Below are 22987 nucleotides of genomic sequence, written 5' to 3' on the forward strand. Positions count from 1 at the left end.
TAACCCATTTGTGTGAATTCACAGAGTACCACTACAAGAACCAAAGTTACAGGTAGGTAACCTAACTTTTTCTTCAGGGAATTTTTCAGTACCTCTATTTTGTTTATTTCCCTTATTTTCAAACCTACCTACTCTTTTTCTCTCATTTCCTCTTTTCTCACCTCTGCTTTTTATAGCACCAGCAGGGGAGCATCTACTAAGCAAGTGTGTAAAGAAGAAAGTCATCAGGCAAAAGAAACAATTAAGAGTGCATGTACACAGTGGTGAAAATATAGTTTGATCTGCTGTGCTTTGCATCTGTGGAAACCTGGTGTCCATGGGTGAAATCATTGCAGCTATCCAGACACAATTTGCAGCAGCCAGGAGAGCTGTCTCAAGGTGCTAATTGGCAATTTCATCCTCTCTCTTTTATTATTCTCCTAAGTGCCCTATACCGCTTTTTTATCCCCAAGGCTGTCTTTTCCATAGGTTTACAATTATCCACCTGGTAAGTAAACAAGAGTGCTTCAGTCTTTGCTGAGTTCATAACATCTTGCAGTATCAGTGCAGTTTCTGTATTGGCAGGATAGTTTATGCCACAAAATAGTAACAAAATAAGGCATTTTCTGGAGCCTGATGGCGCTGCAGCATCTTCTTGGGAACAGTTCCCTAACAATCCACCCATCTCTGCACAAAACCAAAGAGGTTCTCCAATGTACCCTTGAATGCTTGCAGAGTAGCAGTCACCCAGTTAATCTGCTGCAGAACTATCTGCACCCCTACAGACACAGCACTCTGAGGCTGCCACAGACTCCAGTTCAAGGTTCATCTTCCTGCCAATATTCTGGAATGTATAAAGCCATTTTGTCTCACAGCACAGCAGCTTTAATTAGCCTAGTTCACATCCTAAGCATTGGGATTTTGTATTTTGCTATTTTCCTTTATTTTTTGTTGCTGGCCCCTTCCATGTTTCCTGTTGCCAGAGTGATGGAATCAAGAAACTATTAGAAGCTCTCCCTAATGTCCAAGAAAACGTTTTAATTCAGACAGTGCTTCAGCTAAGCTAATCATAGCAAGGGTGTTCTCCTGCGGCATTCTCTCAGGATCCTGTGAATAGAAGCCTCGTATTGAGAGTCTGCTGTCAACACTCAAAGAGTCCAATCAACTGCCCAGCATAAGCTGGCTAGAGATCCATATAATCAACCAAGCTTTCTTGTCCTCTTCACACTTTAGAAGTCTCAGCACATCATCAGGACAAGAAGTGCCACACAGCCTTTCTAAACAGCCAAGATAAAACCAGTTCCTGCTCCCTTCCCTTGGACAGAATTAAACTTGTTCATTCATCACAGCAACATCTTCAAGAGATTTGTTCACATGGTAACCAACTGGTTAAATCCTCAGTCCAGTTAAATAAAATCTCAATTTAATTTAAAGAAATCTCAAGATGTCACGATTCTTTTACAGATTCTAGGCACTGAGCGCAGAAGCACCTATATGAACATATACGTATAACTTCCTGACAAAACTGCTTGGCAATAGAGTGAGCTACTATGAAAGCTGGTGGACTCTCCATAATGGGAGGTTGTAAGATACCGGTTGGATGTGGCAGGGATGCTTTAGCTGTAGATTTCTCTTTCACCAGAGGGTGAAAGAGATTCTTTGGGCCCCTCCTAGCTGTACAATTCTGTGATTCTTCCCCCTGACCCATCCCCATTGGCAAAGTTATCATATACCTCCAGTACAGATCAAACAGTAATCCTAGAAGCCATACAGTGGTGCCTCGCTTAACGAGCGCACCGTATAACGATGAATTCGCATAGCGATCCCTTTTTTGGGATCGCTAATGCAAAGGCATCCCAACCGCCGCAATGGGCAAAACTCGTATTGCGACGCCCGCGGATCAGCTGTTCGGCGTTTTCAAAATGGCCGCCGAACGCCCAAAATGGCCACGCGCAGCGTTTTCGCACCCGTTTTCGCTTAGCAAGGGCACGAAAATGGCTGTGGATGGGGAAAACTTTGCTTAACGGTGAGTACAAAAGCCATTGGAACGCATTAAACTAAGTTTAATGCGTTCCAATGGCATTTTCCACCCCGTTTAGCGATATTTTCTTATAGTGATGGTTAATCCGGAACGGATTAACCTCGCTATGCGGGGCACCACTGTATACTATTTAAGGACACCTAATTCTCCAAAATTGTTTACTCAACTAAGACCAGACCCTGGCTCTTCTTGAAAGAGATTTGGGAATGGCTCCATTTATTCACAAGGAAAACAAAATGGAACCTTCTTAAACTTCCACTATTCCATAGAGTTATCAAATAATATCATTTGCTACCTTATAGAAGCAATTGAATGCCCTCAATCTACATTTAGGAAGCTTCAAGGAAGACTTTCACCCAGCAAATAATACTACTATTACTACCACTAATTATTTATTTATTTATTTATTTATTTATTTATTTATTTATTTATTTATTTATTTATTATTATTATTATTATTATTATTATTATTATTATTATTATTATTATTATTATTATTATTATTATTATTAGAAAAATTTTGCTTGCTGTGAGTAAGTTTTCAAGCAATTAGAGTGATTTAGTTATTAACTTATTACTATGGAACACATAGTTCTTGAGTCATAGATGTGAAGGTGGGTTCACGCCATGATCCTGTTTTACGAAGTCCCAATTCATCTCGCTCTGAATCCAGTGCTGCTTTGACTCTGTGCCACCACAGACTCTTCCTCCATTGACTGCAAAATGCAGCTACACTGACTTCCTCTGAATTAGGGGTTGGCTCCTGCAAACCCTGCAAGAAAGGGAAACAACCAAATGGCATAATTTGATTCATTCACAACAAAAAATGTTGACATTATGCTAAGCGCTGCAGAGATTTAAAACATGACTCAGTGTCAAAATATTTCCCAATCTAAGGACAAAACACAAAAAGAAGATCAAGAGAACAGTCCAGTTTCAAAACATATCCAGAATCTATCTTTAAAGCAGTGTTCATCCAGTCTGACTTTTTATGGCAAAAGTGAGTAGGATGAGAGAAAACATTAAGATATCTACTGAAACTTGCCATATTAAAAATTAAGTGTATAAAGCAGTGGTTATCAACCTTGGGCCCTCCACATGCTTTGGACATGGACAATGGTTAGGATTTCTGGGAGCTGAACACTGAAAGAATTGGAGGACCACAGCTGGTGACCACTGGTCTAGAGTTTCCATGGATTGCAGCCAACTTCTTCAGATACATCTGGAAAAGTGGGCCACGGTGCACAGAAGCCCATGCTGACGAAAATCAGGCTTTCAGGCAAGATGTGACTTTTCTTCATTTGCTGCAACACCAGACTAACACAACTACCCCTCTGGAAATGTTTGCATTACAGAATATCTCAAAAGTTTACCTTGACACAAGCAGCTTCTGCTGCCTTTAACATCTGTAGAGTGACCTGGACAAGGTTCTGCGCATTGCTCACAAGGTGCTCTGCTGATGACCTGCTTGTGCCTGTTGATGCATTCACCCTTGGAAGTACAGAGATAACATGTTATGTCTGAGACACAAATGGGTGTAGCATGAGAGTTCTGTGGTTTATGTTCGAGAGATTCAAAGTGTGTGCCTTTCATCAGTTTGGTGGTCTTTGTGACTATGAAGCATCAAGGATTTTCACTCGTGTTCCCTTCTTTTTGCAATCCCTTGTGCAGCCACCTAATTCCACAAAAAAGGGTTGGGGGCCCTTAGAAAGTAAGTGGGATGAGAGTATCAGAAATGAATTTGCAAAAGACTCTTTTTCTTTGCCTGCTTTCTGATAGAAATCTCTACTGGATGAAAGCACTCAGAAAATAGGTTCTGTCTTATTATAGGATAATATGATACAACCACAATTATTAATAATAATAACAGTAGTAGCAGTAGCATCCCATATAAGAAGACAAAACCTATTTTCTGAGTGCTATCATCGCCACTGAGAAAAAGGAAGGATCAGTGCACCCAGGGAAGTTTTTGCATGAAGTCCAACAACTTTTTGTTTAAAATGTAAAATGGACTTTTTAAAAAAAATCCCTGTGAGAACTGAGTATGCTTATTGGTCAGTGAATATGATTGTGGCAATGGGAAGAAAACCAGGAAGTGAAATAGTTATGGCATGGTGTTTCTTGAAAAAAGCATGGCTGGCTGCAATCCTGAACAATCGCTGTCATTACCCGACTTCAATGGGAAGAAGGTGCAATGAACTGGTAAAGACTGTATAATTCCTAATAACGGTAATGCTAATGGACACAATCAATGTTCACGTACGGTTTCTGTAACTTGCCACAGATAATGGAAAAGGTGCTGGAGCCACATTTTAATTGTGCAATGGGGTGTTTAGCCAGGCATGCAATCAACATATTATATCCCAGCACCTTGTCAATTAGCTGCAATTACCTATGGCAATTTATACAAACCTTAAGCAAACACCAGTAAGATTCTGGCTAATATTTCCCTGCAGCCTTTGGGAAAGACAGTACTTTTACACACAAAAACACTGGGAACAGTGGAATAGCTATTCGACATCCTATACCTTCCTTTCATTCACTAGACTAGAGATTTCCTTATACTACCATTACAACTAGTAAACAAAAAAATAAAATGCAAGATATTTTACTGTATGGAAAGTCTTTTGTTAAATTAATTTATTTCTCTTATTTATAGGTGGTCTTAAGAGGACTCAAGGGGACTTAAAGAGCTACTGTAATATTTCAAGCATTATCCTAACACCACTCAGCTGTGGATGGCTTCATCATGTCCTTTCTTACAAGTAACTTTCCAAGGCAGTTACCTGGAAATTATGCTAAGCTGATAGCTAACGGTCTTGGTTTGCTCCATAGCATACAGCAATTCAGACGCACATCTTTTATCCAGGCAGTTTTTCACGATAATGGTGGCAAAATTCATCAAGACATGTCCTCCATAAATTATTTGTCTAGCACAATCAATTAGTTGTTCTTTGGTCTAAAAATCAGAAGCAGTTAAAAAAAAAATCAGTACCGTTCCCCATTCATACATTTCTAAACTGCCCTTTTCCAGAAGAACTCAGAACAATGTTTCCAAACCAGTTTATATGACCTGTGGAATGAAAAGGTAAAGTTTTCATACACTGTAGCCCTTGATTTATGTTGTAAGAGTATTGAAAGGCTGTGATGATTAAAAAGGAAAAAACTGTTCCCATCTTTAAAAATACAGGAAGTCAGAGGAAAGACTACGTTGAATCACCTTCCTTGATGTTAAAAAGCATTTCAATATTTTGGTGTCTTACCTACAGTACAAAACAATCGAGTTGTAACTAGGGCGGAGAAAGCAGTGGTTTGCCCTAGGATGCCAACATTTGTAGGATGCCAAAAGTAGACATGAATGGGCTTGAGATTGTCAGGAAAATAAATGGCAACCTGTCCCAGCTCTAGTCACTTTCAGGGAAGCTTTCCACTGGTTGAAACAGGAAGCGAAATGCCGCCCCTTCAGCCTTGTTCCACAGTGGCATCCCCTCTAAAAGAAAGAGAAAGTTTATGCTCTCAAAGAAAAGGATATCATCCCCTCCAGTCCGTTCTCTGCTGCACAAGACTCTCGCGGCTGTGGTGCCCATAGCCTGCATCATATGACCAAGGAGGAGGAGGAGACTACAAGGACAGCAGTATTGTGGGGCAGCTATGCTCCCCTAGGGAAGAGGAGGAGGAACGTAAAGGGGGAGCGGGTGGGAACTGAGGCTGCTTGCCAAAATTGCTGGCCATAGCTGTAGCACAAGATGAATCTGCTCGTGGTACAAAGGGGGACATCAATTTTGAACATCTTGTGAAGTCCACCTAGAGTTTAGGAAAGAGAAAACCACTCTCTGTTTATTATGAAAACTGCATTGTTTCAGGGAAGTCTGAAGAATTCTGCATCTGAGGAAGTGGATTGAAATTCACAAACAGGGCCAACCATTAACCAAACTGAGGGGGTCGCCTGGCACTGGCATAATCATCAATGAAGTTGGCACCATCCCCAGTCTCTGATGCTTCCTGAGGGCAATAAGTACTTCACTTATTTCTGGAAAAAGCACGAGGTCTATCTCTTTGCAAAGGCTAAAGCAGGAACAGCCAGCCAGATCTGTTGTCTCCATCTCTGGGAACAGGAAGTGCCATATAGAGCAACTGAGGATATCCATTCTACAATGTGAACATAAAGTATTAGAGACATTTTTATAATGAAAATCCTCCTAATAAACAAATAATGCATGAGGTTATGACCTTCTGAACCTTTGCCCTGGAACAGAAATTTGAATATTTGACCTGCCACACCACCCACCAGGCCATTTTTCAGGAGACATTCTGTAATTAGACAATAATTACCATGATTGGTCCCTTCCTTTTTAGGAACTGTGCCATGTAGGACACATTTGTTGTCAGCTGCTTGGCAACTTGTGAAACTGGGCAATTATCATGCTGCCATTTCGGTCTCAAGTTGTGTGCAGAGTGACTGGGCTGGAAACCACTTCGCAGTTCTCCCTGGTACTGCAGAGATAATAAAACAAGATCATAGTTTCTTATTCCACCAGACAGTTGGTGGCACACAATTAATTAGTTGAATAATTAACCATTTTAATTAATTTTAAGAACTTTCATGATCATTTATGCCTCCAAAGCAATGTGTAGTAAAATATAATTAAGACATATTTTGAATGGGTTTTTAAAAAAACTAATTTTCCAAGCTAATTGGGGAAAAAGAAAGGCCAGATGGAAAAAATGCAGTGATATTTTTACACTGGGATTTTTAACCACTCATTGAAAGTTCAAGAAGGATGGAACCAAATTTTTCTAAGAGGTGATGGCAAGGATTTATAAGACTTCTGTTTTTGCTTAACAGCTACAAGTAATAATTAAATCTGACAACATAAAACACTCTTCTTCCTCTGTAGAGGTACTGGGGCATGTCTCAGTTGTATGCCTGGTCAAAGACCTGAATATGAAACCAAGATGCACCTTGGTACCTGATCAATTAGGTGCAAGTGGGTGCAGCATGTTACACAAACTTTATGTGCACACCAGTATATTTCCAGCCACTCTCTACAATCTCATTGCCACCTATGCATTCTGGATTCCTGGATAACATTGCACAACCCCATGAACCAGGCTATAATCCACAAAAAACACATTCTGCAATAAATTTGTTTAAGGCATTAGACTTTTTGTTATTCATCACCTTAAGCCTTGGTTTAGGTGACCTTAATCAAATACCAAACACTTGATCTTCAGTGTTTCCTTATTAACTGCAGACTGCTCTTTCCTGACAGATGCCTCTGCTAGAGATCAAGGACTATTGCATGCGTTCAAAGGATTTTTATAGAAAAGGAAGAACATCACCAGAAAAACCAAAGAGGGTTGGCAGGAATAAAGAAAAATGTAGCTCATAAATGTTGATGGAAAGTTGTATATAAATTTCTGGACACACTTTGATGGGTAGTTCCTCAAGGATGTGTCTTGCACTTTTATTGATATCTTATTAGATAAATGGGTGAAATGTAATAGAATCATAGGATAATTTAGTTGGATGGGGCCTATAAGGCATCAAGTCCAAACCCTTAGGCCATCAAGTCCAACTGGTTTAATTAAAATTTTAAACTAGCATACATTGGCATATAAATAAACAACAGTTTTGAAGATTGGCTTGATCTAGCATAATTCCCCCCCCCCTCCTTTGTATGATGTGAAACAACAGTAAAGATGGCACCTTCCTGTTTTCCATATGCAATTGCTAGAAGCATCTAGTTGGTCATTGGAGGAAAAAGATTGCTGAGACAGATGGGTTTTTGGTGTGATCCAGCGGAGCTATTCTTCTGTTTTCTTTGTTTTACTCTATGTGTGTATGAATTTGGGTTCCCTTCTTTATCAGTATAAAAAGGGAATGCCTTTTTAAAAATGGGACTTGCCATTAGCTTTTTAGGCACACTTCAATTTAAAAACAATTAACATGTAAAACAGGTATTGTTCCATTGATTGAGGGAGTCACTTTTGAGCCAAATGGTTTTGAACTTAAAAACTGACCAAATTGACTGACTCAGATTCCAGCCCCATTCCGCATGCCAATACAGCCACTAAAAGAGCTAATTTTAAAAATTGTCTGTTTCCCTCCTGAAGAAAGCCCAATGCTGAATTTCTTCCTTACTCCCTGAACCTTGGTAGGAGGAACCTTTGAAACACAGATCAACCATTAATCCGAAAGAGGACCACTTAGGTCCCTGCTACTGAAACAGGCCAGCTCATTTACACATACAAATAAATTACTACCTCTAGATCAGTGGTTCTTAACCTTTGTTACTCGGATGCTTTTGAACTGCAACTCCCAGAAACCCCAGTCAGGACAGCTGGTGGTGAAGGCTTCTGGGAGCTGCAGTCCAAAACTCCTGAGTAACCCAAGGTTAAGAACCAGTGCTCTAGATTACCAGTTCTTTATTAGTAGGTAATCCAGTCAACATTTTTCAAGCATCTTCCTGTATGCTAAGAGCAAGTCTGCATGCAAATTTGCTTTGTGCATTGAAAGAATCTAGTGTTAAGCAAATACATCAGAATGCAACATCTCAAGTGGATTTTTCAGAAAAGATTTAGGATCCAGTGTGCATCTCTTCCTCCTCACCATGCATTCCAGCAAAAGCACTGAAATGCTAACTGGTGTCATTGGTGAAGTACAGTATGCACTTAAGTAACAACTCACTTAAACTGCTGAGATACTGTTAAGAGATATTCTTACCTTTTTACTTGCGTCCCCAGCAAATGAAGCTCCTTGGCTAGTTTTAGTGGTCTTGCATTTTGGACTCATAACATCCTGATGCCTCCTGCTCTCTTCCTCCTTCTGCAGGCAGAACTGTGTTTTCCATAAAGGCTGATTGGACTTGGAATATTCCTCCCTGTTCTGCAAGCACTTCCTAACTTGCTCCAAGTCTGTTTCACTTATGCCTTTTGTGGAATACAGCTGACTTACAAGATACCCAGCTTTTGCAGACCACTCATATAGAATACTGTCTGTTAGAAGATGCTCCTTGTCTAGCTGGCTTTGAAGTTTCCTGGTTTTTCTTACTACTTCATCAGTTAGGAGCAGAAGGTGATCCACAGTGGAAAGCAGACTCTCCTTTGCTTCCAAGGAAGAAGAGTTCTCTGGTGCATCTCTGATTATTTGTTTAACTATCTGGATACTTGCTATGAGTTGGCTTGCATTTTCCCCAAGGGCCACATTGTCAATTATATCGGAGTCACCCTCATTGCCACATGGCATCAACCGGGTTTGTCTGACAATATTTTGGATTCTGCTCATGTATTCTCCGTTTACTGTATTCAGTCTACCCAGGAGGACTTTTGCTGTTAAGGCAAGTTCTCTTTGGAGAAGCTCAAAATGAGCAGATAAATTTGGAGCAGGCGAAGAAGAGGCAGAAAGGACATCGGCAACTTGAAGCAAAGATTCTGTCAGAATTTTCATCTGCTCCCTTAGCATTATAATCTCATTCTTGTCACTGTGATCAGTATTGGACAGAAGTGATAATCTGGTAGCTTCTCGGATTCTCAGACTACTTTCTGAAACTGCTGCCAAGGTGCTTTGCCAGGAAATTCGGTGTTTGGTTTGCAAATCACTTAAAGACAATACATCTCTTCCTATAAACTGATCTACAGAGTTCAGAAAAGCTTGGATGGTGACAGACCACAGAATACAATTTGCATCAAAATTTTGCAGCTTAGCTGAGTCAGAATGGGGTTTATTGACCGCCAGTGCTTTTTCAAGCAAGCATTTTGTCCTGGTTTCCACACTACTGAACTTAGCCAGAACTCGTAGAAAAGCTTCATGACACCTGGAATACTCAAGGATCTTTTCAGATTTTGAATGAGTAGTTTTGCTAACCAATTGAACCATAGTTCCTAATATCTCCATTATCTCCTCTATGACTTGATTGCTGTCAAGACAGTCAGATGGAGATGTGATGCAAAATAGCTGCTTTGCCAGTTTGTACCAAGGGCTTGCAACAGTAGTCAGACATTGCTTAGCTTCATCAAGCTTTTCAGAAAGCAAATCTGCTATCTGAAAAAGTTTATCTGGACTAGAAATAGGGTCTGGAGCTACCTCTTTGGCTAAGCTGATAAAACAAGGGATCAATGCCACAATTTCTCTGTAATTCAATAGTTTTTCTGACACAGGTGACTTGGCGACACTTAGGGCTTCTTTAGCTGCCTCAGTGCAGTAGTTGGAAAACTCAAATAAATCAGAACAAGCACTGTTCATTCTTGTGATGTTCTGTGTCTCTGTTGCCAAAATGAGCTCCCTAATCAGAGGATGCAAATCAGCTTTTTCTGATGTAACTTCAGATAATACAATACTGTTTCTAGGACTTAATTGGGAAGGGCGAGTGGCTGGAAAATGCTTGGCCGTGGACTCCTCCATTGATTGTAAATTGTTTGAATGACTTTGCTTTATGGCGTTCTGTTCAACAAGCCCTGTAGGATTCTGAGGGGTGAAGCAACATGGAAAGTCTTTGGAAATATTGTGATTTCGAATGTTTTCCCGAAGTGGGCTAAGAATATCTGGTTGGTTGCATTCATCTAGCCCCATTCTGACACTGTGAGCTGATTCAATCAGTTCTTTTGCTTTCTTTGAATATTCATTTTTGGCTTGCAGGCAGTTAATATTTCCCATGCACCGATCTGTAGCAACTTTAACATGCAGCATGGTATTTTCCAAATGCTTAACTAAAACAAGCAGCCCATTTCGGAAAACTGGATCTCTAGCTCTGTCGACGTGTCTGCTAGCAAACTCAACTACTTGAGCAGCTTGTTTGGAAAGTTTGGAGGCAGAGCAAGAAAAATCTCCAGAATTCTGATCATCCAAAGCCTTTTCACTCTTCTCTTTGTGTGCAATCAACTCCTGAACAGACAAATCAAGGAATTCTCGTAGGTCAATTACTTTCTCCAGACACATCAGCAAGCTTTCTATTGTGCTTGACCACATCTGACACAAGAAGTGCAATTTTTCAGACACATAATGATCAGCAGGACGGTGGCTTCTTTCACTGAGAATGGCGGGCACTTTGGCTAGAAGTCTACGCATCAGGTCAACACCATCTTCGATATCTTGAATAGTTTCCATTTCAGTGCACGTGCCAAGGACCAAACTGGCCGTGTTGAGCATCTGATTGGAATGGCTGAAGAATATGGCAATGAGAGGCTTCAATTTTCTTAAGAATTCTCCCTTCTCAGCAGAAACACACGGCTCCTCAGCAGCTTCTACCAACCTCTTAAGTGGCCCTTTAACATCAACAAAGTTGTCCAGAATCTGATAGAGAATAGCAGTACATACTGCTTGATTAAGGTTTTCCAGCTCAACTTTCATAGCAGAACATTTTTCTTTTGTACTTTCCTCTACCTGCGTTTTCATTGGGAAGCCCTTTGGTGTGTTTACATGCATGGCAATAGCCTTTCTGAACTTCAAGAGACAATGACAGAATTTGACCAGCTTCAGCTTTTGAGCTGGCCTCGATGAGTCAGCTAATCGCATGCAGTAAGAGACTAGAGCTTCTACAAGGGAATTTAATTTGCCCTCCTGTAGATCAATAACCTGTGGACTGGACAGGAAACTTGAAAGCTTATGCAGATGCTGGGAAAAGACGCCACTTCTGTTATGCTGTTTTTTAGTTCCTACATTATTGCTCAACAGGCTGATCAATTCCTTGGCTGTGTTTTTTGCCAAGTCAAAAATATAGTTGTTCGATTGTTTCAGTTGGTGATCACTGGGGTGCTTCAGGCTACTGAGCTTTGCGGTGTGTAGCATAGGAATGCAGTTTTTAAGGATCTTCAGGCTTTGAGCCAGATGTACCTGATGTGGAGATTCTTTAAGATCCCAAAGGAATCTTTCTGTCAAGTTGGTTAGCAGCAACAAAGCCTCTGAAAAACTGTGGAAAGCAGCCAGCATTGCAGATATAACTTCAGCAGCTTCCAGCATGAGGAGGCAATCCAAGAGCCAATGGGCAGATTGAATGATCTTCCTGACCACGGCATCATCTTCTATCTGGAGGACCTAAAATATTCATATTTAAAAATGAAAAAGCAAAATAACAGTGCTAGTACTTCTCCAAGACCTTTGTAATTTACCAGTATAAAATATTATTCACTATACACTATAGTATAAAATATGACATTATATTAGTACAGAAAATTGAGTATAAATTTTTTTTGATTAACATAAATATTAAAAATCATGTTAAAAGTTATGTTTCGGCTGTAATTCTCTGCAAAATCCACGATTCCATGGTTATTCTGACAAGATTCCTACAAAAGTGTGGCCAATGTTCTGTATTTGTGATGGCACAAATAGGCCATCAATCATGCAACCAGTTTCAAGGTTTTGGAGGGTTGCCTGTCCTGTAACCCAGTGGTTCCCAACCTTGGGCCTCCAGATGTTCTTGGACTACAACTCCCAGAAGCCTTCACCACCACCTCTGCTGGCCAGGATTTCTGGGAGTTGAAGTCCAAGAACATCTGGAGGCCCAAGGCTGGGGACCATTGCCGTAACCCATTGCATGATCAGTTGTGTGCCGGATATTCTACCAAAATGCTGCAAACTGCTCACATAATCACAGTTGCACATACAAATGCTTCACCACCGCCCTGGACACAAGACAGGTCCTTCTCAGTGGTGGCTCCCATAGTAATGGAACTCCCTTCTGAGAGGGGCTTGGCTGCCCCCCTCTGTGCTCTCTTGCAGCCACACAAACACAGTGGGGAATTCAACTCCCAACCTCTGCAGCCGGGTACCTAAACCATTGAGCTATCCAGCAGTCCATTTCTCATTGTGCACAGATAAGTCTTATCATCACAAATTGCTGGATAAAAGATGTAGGCAACCTGACCCATTTCTGAGCCCTTGTACCAACCTATATATTCATTTTGATGCAGGCCAGGAGAAGGCTGAGGAGGCTTTGTCATCAAGCAAACACAGTTAATAGGGAAACAAACATTTCCCATCTCTGCATAGACTGGCATGTTGAGCAATGCTTCCATGGAATAAGTGCTGGTCAGGGTCTCGCAGGGAAGCATTTATGAATGCCTATTGCCAAAGCGAGCTGCTGTCATCCATCCAATTTATTTTCTGACTCCTAGAACGAAAACATGCTCAGAAAGCTAGCGATTTCTGCTTCTGGCCTGCTACACCGAGAAAAAGAGGCACCCAGTCTGGTGTAGTGGTTAGAATGACAGACTAGAACTCTGGAAACCTGGATTCAAATCCTGTCTTGGCCGTAGAAACTCTACTGGGTGAGATGAATGGGTAAAACTACTCCTTACGTATCTTACCTTGAAAGCCCTACAAGGATTAATATAAATTGGTTACAACTTGATGGCACACAATACCCAGAATACTTCAGCCAGCCTGGTCAGTGATCACACAGACTAGAATACTCTGAGTACTATAGGCATCATCTTCTTTTTCATCATCATCACCATAAAAAAATCAAGCATTTCATTTATCCGGATGTGTGCTGAAACATATGCAGAGAAAGTGTGTCATACTTTTACGGTTTCCATAATAATCCTTTTTGCACAAAGAGCCAGTTCCTCTATGCAGTTATCAGCATCAGGTTGAATGTGAAGCTTCTGAGCCACCAGAAGAATGTTTTTTCCAGAGATCAAAAGAGACTCAGCGGCTGGCACCATTTTCTGCTTAAGCATCTCATCTTCTGATTCATCGGCCAGCCTAGAATTAGACAAAATACGTGTTCTCAGCTCAGTGATGGATGCTGGTACCATCCTGGTAGCATAAATGAAACCTGTTTGGGGCATCATGTGCATGTGCACAACACTGCATTATTATTCTACAGATTATTCAGTGGGTGTCTCAAAATTCTGAAGCGCAAGTGCCTATGATGACTAGTCATTGCCCCAAGACAATCCAAAAATGCAGTTATTTGTGACTCATGTCAGCAGATCAGCTGTAGCAACATTTAAACTAGCTAGAGCAAGACTTTTGGAAAGCAAAGGCATCTTAATTACTCCTTCCAGACCAAGACATTCTAAAATACTCTGCCTAACAAGGAGGACAGCTAACAACAGTATACTGTTTCTGAGGATGTCAGTCACTGTCAGGATTGCAGCTAAAGTCTGAGGGCATGGCAGGGTTTGAGGCAGCTGCTATATTGCTGCTGTTGTTTCATGAGCAGTAACTCAGTACCTTGTTAGGATAAATTATATTACTGTAATAAAGCAATGAGAGTTGCACTATTATTGACTAAGTTGCATTCATTTCAAAAGAATCCTTTTCACGGACTTTAAGTCAGCTCCACCTCCCTCCTGAAAGACAAAATAAAGCTTTTTTATAACATAGTGTGTAAATGTCTCTGAAAGCTTTTCCCTCCTTTAATGTATGGAATGGGGAGGAAATTGATTCATTGGCTAGATTTCACAATGCATAATTTTACCTTTTCAAATATGTATTACCTCTTGGCAATAGAGGCAAGCTCTTCAGCAGCTTTGGCTAATTCTTCCGCAGTCCTCTCTAAAGCAGCAAAAGCTTCGCGGTTCACTTCTCCCTGTTCTGTTGCTATAATTAAGTGGTAAAGTTCAGCGACCATAGGAGAAATAATTCTCTCAGTGGATCTGGTATATATAACAGCAGTGATGTCATAGAGAGAAAAGGGCTCCATCGCTTTTGTTCTGGAAACAGAAAAGACATAATTCCCTGAGGCATTTCTACATTGAAATCGAGTGTTATAATAGAATCGCTGTATTCTGTAGGAAACTCTGGAGATCAACACATGCAGATTGCAAGACACATTTCCCTGCCAAGAGCACTGAAAATCTACAGTCATTTTCTAATAGCTTTATATTGACAAATATATCTCCATACCATGGTAAACAAAAGCAGTCCTCCAAAAACATCCTAATTCTGCATTAAATACCCCGCCCCCCAAAAAATCTTATCCCAAGAGTGTTGGAGAAAATTGATTACAACCCATGAAAGCTCAGTAATCTTATGGGAACACAAGTACAGTGGGGTCTTGACTTAAGAACGGCTTGAGTTAAGAACATTTTGACTTAAGAACCACTCTCATAGGAAAATATTGACTTGACTTACATACTTAGATTTGAATTAAGAACTGAAAAAAACCCACGTGGGAGGCAGGGAAAGTGCAAAATTTGAACTTCCAGTTAACTGTTGGCCAGTGAAAAGGGTGCCTGTCTGCTTCCTCACTCCTCCCAGCGTTTAGAGAGTGGATTGGGAGACAGTCTTCGGACTGCCTGGTACTGTCCTGCCTGGACTGTATTTTCCCTGCCTTCCCTTAACCTTTCTCGACCTAAGAAAAAAAGAAACAAAATATCCCCCTCTAGTGGTCGAAGGCGGAATAGCAGCTTCCCATTAGTTTCTATGGACGGAAAAGAGCCGATACGGATCAAATGGTTTTCAATGCATTCCTATGGGAAATGCAGATTTGACCTGAGAACTTTTTGACTTGAGAACCGCCTTCCAATACAGATTAAGTTCTCAAGTCAAGACCCCACTGTATTCAAAGGCAGGCCCAGTTCATCTTCAGAGATACAACGTACCCAACAAATTGAAATAATACGTATATCCTGATACTAAACCAAGTTTCAGTCACTAAAGCTAGCTTGTAATGATTGTGAAATTATGTACATAGTATATTAGAAACATGATTTCTTGTACAGCCGCGATGGCCATACTATGCTTTGAACTGAATTGGAACAAACTCTTGATTACTATAATGAAGATTTCATATGTGCCACCTTTGCTTGTAGGGAGAAAATGGCATGTGGAATTGATAGAAAATAATTATTAAATAATATAATGTAATATAGTAAAATGACTGCAACAGACATAAACAGAAGAGGAACAGAAAGCCACAGCCTGCTTTGGTGCTACCATAACATACTTCTTCAGCTAGACAAAAAAAAAAAAAAAAAAAAGCAATGAATGCATGCTGAGAGCCAGTGCAGTATTAGGCTAGAACTTGAAATATTAAGGTTTGGGTCCTCACCAAGTTGTAAAACTTGCTGGGTGACTTTGGACCAGTCACAGTCCCTCAGCCCAACCTATCAAAGTGCTGGTAATAAAACGGAGAGAGCGGGGAAAATAAGGGATGATGGCTTGTTCTCCAGGTTATGAATTAATTGTTTGGAAATTGGATTGTTTCTTAAATAGCGATCCAAAAACAATGGTGGGTAGCATCTTTATCACAGCTGGCTGGTGATCGTACAGTGGAGTTAGAGGTTGGGAGTTCAATTCCCCACTGTGCCTCCTGAGAGAAGGGCCAGCCTGTGCTGTTATGAGCAAGCTGAACAGTCCCCAGGGCACCCCCAGAAGGAAATGGGAAACTGCTTCTGTATATTCTCTACCTAGAAAACCTTGGAAAGGGCTTCCATAAGTCAGAATGGACTTGACAGTATACATGTACACATGTGTGCACGCAAACACACACACAATCACACACACACAATCTCACAAACAGGTATTGGCTTGTGTGTCTTACAAGAAAATAGGAAGAAGGTGCAGAAGGGGGGGAAGTCACTAAAAGACTTTATTTTGTTTAAAGCAGGTTCTAAAATGGAAGCTGCAGTATTGTGGAGTCAGTTCAAGGTGGCAGGTCTCAGTTTTCACCCCAGGTGATGTAGATTTCAATCTCCTTCCCAATCTTGGAAAACAAGAGTTGCTAGTCGCTCAGCGCTCCCCCCACCCTGCATCTGCAGCCACCTTTCCCTTATAGTGAAGCACATCGCTCTGGGTTGTTGTTGTTTTTATTTTATTTTATTTTATTTGCTGGGAATGAAGGCACAAAGAAACATGGCAAACTCCATACTGGACGATTCTAGAGCAAAATTTAGTTTACTTCACAAGGCAAGACACACTCAAACTGCAAACAAATTAAGAAGATCACCTAATGCTTGGAGGAAGATGTAGTCCTCAATTCAGTACAGTCCTCTTCAGCAATGCTAAATGTCCCCAGCATTTTAGATACTGCCAGAGGCAGTCAGGGTATCTTCCCTAGCTGAAGAAAGAAAGAAAAAAAGAAAGAAAACTATGTGGTCCTTATACACAACCCAAAACCGTCAATGGGACATCTAAAATCTCACAAACTTCAGAGTCCTGCAGAGCCCTTCATCAATCTAGGCATTATAAGGTAAAGGTTCCCCTTCACATTTAGTCCAGTCATGTCTGACTCTACGGTGCAGTGCTCATCCCTGTCTCCAAGCCATAGAGCCAGCGTTTGTCCATAGACAGTTTCCGTGGTCACATGGCCAGCACTAGACACAGAACGCCGTTACCTTCCCACCTTGGTGGTACCTATTTATCTACTCACATTTACATGCTTTCAAACTGCTAGGTTGGCAGGAGCTGGGACAAGTGACGGGAGCTCACTCCGCTGCGTGCATTCGATCTTACGACAGCTGGTCTTCTGACCTTGCAGCACAGAGGCTTCTGCAGTTTAATCTAGGCATTACAAAGTCCTTTAATTTTTAGTGTAATTTTACGTTTCAAACTCTGCAATTCACGGAAATCTAGATGGTTCCCTACTCTGAAGAAAGTCCAAAAGTCAGAACTCTGTGTTAATTCAAATGATAATGAAACAAACAATGCTGTGTGGAATGTTTAGGGTTCAAGTCAGCCAGTTGTGCCTTCTTCCCAAATACACATCCCTGATCCCAAGCAGTTTTCCACCACGATCTAAGTTAATCAGCATTCCATGTCTTCTTCTTCTTCTTCTTCTTCTTCTTCTTCTTCTTCTTCTTCTTCTTCTTCTTCTTCTTCTTCTTCTTCTTCTTCTTCTTCTTCTTCTTCTTCGTATTATTATTATTATTGTTGTTGTTGTTGTTGTTCTTGTTCTTGTTGTTCTTGCTCTTGTTCTTGTTGTTGTATTTTTGCAAACATTGAGGCTCCTGTTTCTACTTGGGATGGTGCTCTTTTGGCTATGTAAGCAAGCATGAGCCTGAACTAGAGGGAGTTCTATGACATACGGTGCTACATTATAGTTAATAAAGGCTATACAGTAGTTCCAGCAGAAAGTACCTTTGGTAGTCACAGATCAGAAGAAGCAGCTACCTTAATAATGTGTTATGTTAGTTAAGATGTTTTTAAATGTTGCAGATACATAAGTGATAGCTATTCCTCCATATACAGTACAGTATGTATATTTAAAAAATTAAATATAAATATCAGAGACCTCCAGTAGGCTCAGAAACACACACACACACACAATTACAACTTAAAATCCCTTTCCTAAATGAAAGATGAAAATGTCAACCGTCGCAATACCTATTCTTAAAAAAGAATTATTTAATTATACATCACTCAAGGAACATGCATATGTGGGAATAAAAAAGAGGGGTAACTTACTTTGTCACCAACAGGCTTTTTTAAAAATCCTAGATATTAACTTTTAATTCACATAATAGAGATGGCTCTGTGATAAATAATTTATATTGGCTTGTTTACAAGTAATAGGAGTCTCCATCGGATATCATGGTCTCTCCTAGCAACAGGCAGTCAGCTGATCAGAGGTCTGACATCAGGCATCAGTGGCCATGGGGCTAATCAGCAAAAAATGTTCAGGTTAAGAACTGAAATGGTAATTTTTTTAAAAAAAAAAAAAACTCAAAATGAAAGTGAACAAAACTAAGTACCATAACTGCAAAAACTTTAGAGGGCCTGCATCAATTATTCTCAGTTTAGTTGCTGGCTATATACTACTGTAAATTAACTTGTCAAAGAAAGAAAGAAAGAAAGAAAGAAAGAAAGAAAGAAAGAAAGAAAGAAAGAAAGAAAGAAAGAAAGAAAGAAAGAAAGAAAGAAAGAAAGAAAGAAAATCACAGTATTTGCAGATCTACTGCGCACGAAGGGGTGGGGGGTACTCACAGGGTGCACCTGTGCACTTGCGCGCATGTACAAAGGGTTTGTGTGGGTGGGCGTGCGGAGGGAGGGCGTGCAGGGAGGGCGGAAGATCTGTCTCTGTGGCCCGGCCCGGTGTAGTGGAGACAAGATGGCTAGGATTTTAGAGACCAGGGTTCAAATCCCTGCTCGGCCATAGAAACTCACTGGGAGACTGGAACTGTTAATAATAATAATAATAATAATAATAATAATAATAATAATAATAATAATAATAATAATAATAATAATAATAATAATAATTTATTGTCATTGTAAGTATATACACAGTATACCCATACAACGAAAGTTAAAGCCACTCCTTAATATCTTACTTACCTTGAAAGTTGTTAGGGTTGCTATAAATCAGTATTTGTTTACTTACTCTTTTTAGGTTTAAACATTGTCTTTTAATGATGTAAGCCACCTGGGGTCCTTTTTAAAGAGAAAGGCAAGGTAAAATGTTTTAAAGAAAAATAATAAATAGATAATATATTCTGATCAACTGGATTTATTGTGCTATATATGTTCTGGATTGGAAATACTGTATTAGAATTCTGAAATGCTTAGAAAACACAGCAAAGCTCCTGGATACTAACAGATGATTTTGTTTTAATACGTTTTGTTCTTCAATCAAATTTATAGACTAAGAATCATTCCTGAAATTCGGCGAGATTAATTTCTTTTTAATTCCATTTCAGTTCATGGCCGTTATCACATCTCGTGGCACCAATTTAACATCACATTTTGTTTAATTGTGTGCTGTGTGAAGATGTAGTTTGTCTGTTCTTTAAAAACTCTTGCCACTGAGTTTCATCAGCAGCAATTTTAGTAAGGGAGAGAAAAAAAATCCCTATCAATTTTCTGCAAGATCTGGCAACTGGAAGGCGACTTGAAAGACGTTAGCTGTAACTAGTCTCAAGGCATCCTCTATTATTATTTAAACCAGTAATATTTAATTAATTGGTACAGCTAATAACTGGACAGAATGAAAGACTAGACTAAGAAGACTTGGTTTCAAATCCCTACTCAGTCATGCAAACTCATTGAGGAGTGGCAATGTTTAAATCACTTGTATTCTCAAAGGCTGTTGTGGGTTTTCCAGGCTGTCCTCTGACTCCAGTCTTCTGAAGATGCCGGCCACAGAGACTGGCGAAACGTTAGGAAGAAAAACCTTAAGAACACAGCCAAACAGCACAGAAAACCCACAACAGCTATTTAAATCAGTTCTTAAATATCTCACCTATCATGAAAACCCTATGTGATTGGGTCCTTTTCCTGAAGTGGGCGGACCAAGGGATTCGGCAGGAATAATGGCAGGAGTCGACGTAACGGTCAAAAACGGATTGGTTTTATTAACTTTTACATCAGATAACTCTGGACCAAACGGGTCCGGTAACTCTTCGTCAGTCAACAAGTTATACTTCTTGGGTTTTGCCCCAGGCATTATATCTTTATTCTTTACTGTTTCTTCAACCCAAAACGAGTGATTGCGTTCGGGTTCGCGACCGACGCAGTCAGAACTGAGCAGGAAGTCCTGCAACAAGGATGGACCACGATCGACCCCTCCAGCCTGGGTAGGAAAGGGCTGACACCACCAAGGGTTTCCCTGTCCCTCGTAGGGCGAGAAGCCATACCCATTCCCGGTTTCCATCCCCCTTTGGACTCACAAACTCCAGTTTTGTTCAACTCCTTCGGTACTGGTAACAAGCCGTCTTCCCTCATTAGATTCGGGAAGTTCTTAACTAGAGTTGCGATTCTCTCCCTCTCTGCTCCCGTCTCTCTCGTTTAGGTGCTCTGCTCTTCCTTTTCTCCTCCTGCCCCTCTCCCTTCTCTCTCCTCCTTTATAACCTCGTCCCATCTCCAATCTCCCGACTCCTCCCCCCAGTCTCTGGTTCTTTCCGCTAGGAACACCTCTATAGCTTTATTAGCGCCCCCTTCTTCATCATCTAACTTGATTAATTCTCCCACAACGCATTCTCCGCCTCCTTCTTCTTTAGATGCCTGTGAGGACGGCTCACTTTCCTTCCTTCGCTCACACCCTATTAGGTGACTATAGGTCTGATGCAACTTGGCACAAAGTTATTATTAATGTGCTCCTCCAACTGGCTTTTTAAAATAAAGCTACATAACAATATTCATTTCGGGAGTAAGCTGTGTCTCTTGAGGTAAGAACTACCAGGAGTCTTGTGGCAGCCTAAAGTTAATTCCAATTTATGGTGGCCCTTTCCAAATTTTTCTAGGTAAAGGATATTCAAAAGTTCTTTACTGTTCCATTCTTCTGGGGTGACCTGGGACTCTGCAGCTTTCCCAAAGCTATACAATAGGACCCTGATAGCTGCTTGGGATTGGTTCTAAGCCCCTGTGGATAGTGAAAACCGTGAATACTATATATGTAGCATGGAAAAGGGGGGGAGTAAAAAAGCAGGGGGGAAATTCCATGCACTACCAAAACTATCCAGTAGAGGGTAGAGGAAACAATGCTATGAATTCTTCACTAACAAGTATTCATAGCATGGTCTCTGGCTCCCTCTAGTCGCTGGTGCTGGTAATACATGTGAAAAGTTTTTTTCTGGATTTTCTTTTAATATTTTTAATATTTTCAGACTGTAGATAAGTGAGTCAGTGAATACTGATCCCATGGATAAGGGGGTCCTACTGTATAGGCTTCTACTTCTCTCTGAAGGCACATTAAGTAATTAAACTCAGGACCAATGGCTCCATAGTCCAACTCATTGACCAGCCAGCATTAGAGTCATATAAATTCATACATGGTGTGTAGTGGAGTCTTGAAGTTGCTAGCAATAAATAATTAATCACTTGAAATCAATTTCTTTTTGTAATAACCAGTGACAACTAGATTATGTTGTGACTAACAGATAATTTCACCCTCAAAGTGTAACAACACATTTCTCACCCTCTTCGACTCCTGCACTGTAACCAAGTTATCTTGCAAGCAAGCTTGCTGGCCACCTGTCAAGTTCCTCTGCTTCCTTGACTCAAGGAAATTGTAGTGTGATAAACACCAAGGCAGTAGTAAAGAAACACTATGTATTTGTCTTTGCACACGTTTTTGCCTAATAGGATTGTGGTCTTATAGTTATTGGATTATGGCCTCACTAAATAATAGAGGAAGAGGAGCACACAGTCCAAGAGAGCATGCCACATCCCCAGATTTTGGGAGGGGTGATCTCCCGCTCTGATCACAAGCTGCCAATGGGTTTGAGTGCTGGCTGGTGGTTAGTTTTGTGCTCGATTGTGGAACAATGAAGTGGTTGGGAAGACAGTGTATGTTGTATTTATACCCTAGGCCAGAAACTTGTAGTGATCAGCTGGTTTTGAAAAGTCACTATACTGTAGTTACTTTTGAAACAAATACTAACAAGTTACCAACTATGACCTTAGTTATACTGTTGTACATCAGCCAGTACTTAAGTAATGTAATATTTATTCACCATTTAACAAGGCCACTTGACTGTAAGTAACTTTTAAAAGGTGGTGTTCTAACATGGTAAACAACTTTTGAATACTCTATACCTAGAAAAACCTGGAAAGGCTCTCCATAAATTGGGATCAACCTGATGGCATGAAATGATTATTAATGTGCCCCTCCCATCCTCCTTTTTAATATAAAGCTTAATAAGCATAATAATATTCATCCATTCCCCGTGCAAGGTGTGTCTGTTGAGGCAAGACCAACCGGGAACTTTGCGGGAGCTTAAAGGCTAAAGATTTTTATTTGCCACAAGCTTTCATGGGGCTGCATGCCAGTTCATCGGGCTGTATGCCATGAGAGTTTGTGGGAAATAAAACATGCCACTCAGACTCTCTGTCGCCCTGCTCAATTTGGCCAGTGATGGACAATAAATAAATAAATAAATAAATAAATAAATAAATAAATAAATAAATAAATAAATAAATAAATAAATAAATTTTTACATCCGGTGCTGCACCCACAACAACAAAGCAAGGCAAGCTTAAGACCCCATTGCCTCTGAACGAGGCTGGTGCAAAAATCCTTTTGGGACGGCGGACTTTCCTTCCTATCTCCCAGTGCTTCTTTCTCTGTCGAATAAGGG

At 40.5% G+C, this 22987-nt stretch overlaps 1 protein-coding gene across 1 annotated transcript; it reads right to left on the reverse strand.

Moving 5' to 3' along the window:
* Nucleotides 1-2408: 2408 nt before the first annotated feature.
* LOC110087011 (uncharacterized) lies at nt 2409-17130 on the reverse strand. The gene is made up of 8 exons (XM_072988892.2): nt 16921-17130; nt 14468-14683; nt 13544-13727; nt 8748-12053; nt 6353-6514; nt 4807-4979; nt 3394-3511; nt 2409-2792 (listed from the first exon to the last, which is right to left on the reverse strand). The coding sequence occupies exons 2-8, from the start codon at nt 14671-14673 to the stop codon at nt 2598-2600; spliced, it is 4344 nt and encodes a 1447-aa protein (XP_072844993.2). The 5' UTR covers nt 14674-14683; nt 16921-17130; the 3' UTR covers nt 2409-2597.
* Between the last annotated feature and the right edge of the window lie 5857 nt (nt 17131-22987).

Source organism: Pogona vitticeps, chromosome 1 (assembly GCF_051106095.1).
Source record: "Pogona vitticeps strain Pit_001003342236 chromosome 1, PviZW2.1, whole genome shotgun sequence".
In the NCBI taxonomy this organism is placed as follows: Eukaryota; Metazoa; Chordata; class Lepidosauria; order Squamata; family Agamidae; genus Pogona; species Pogona vitticeps.

What these genes read in the sequence shown, in the direction of transcription:
- LOC110087011 (XM_072988892.2), bottom strand. Translation starts at nt 14,673, where the DNA reads ATGGAGCCCTTTTCTCTCTATGACATCACTGCTGTTATATATACCAGA. An exon ending in CTTGCCTCTATTGCCAAGAG is followed by an intron (nt 13,728 to 14,467) that starts GTAATACATATT and finishes GTCTAATTCTAG; the next exon opens with GCTGGCCGATGAATCAGAAG. An exon ending in CTGGGGACGCAAGTAAAAAG is followed by an intron (nt 6,515 to 8,747) that starts GTAAGAATATCT and finishes TTATCTCTGCAG; the next exon opens with TACCAGGGAGAACTGCGAAG.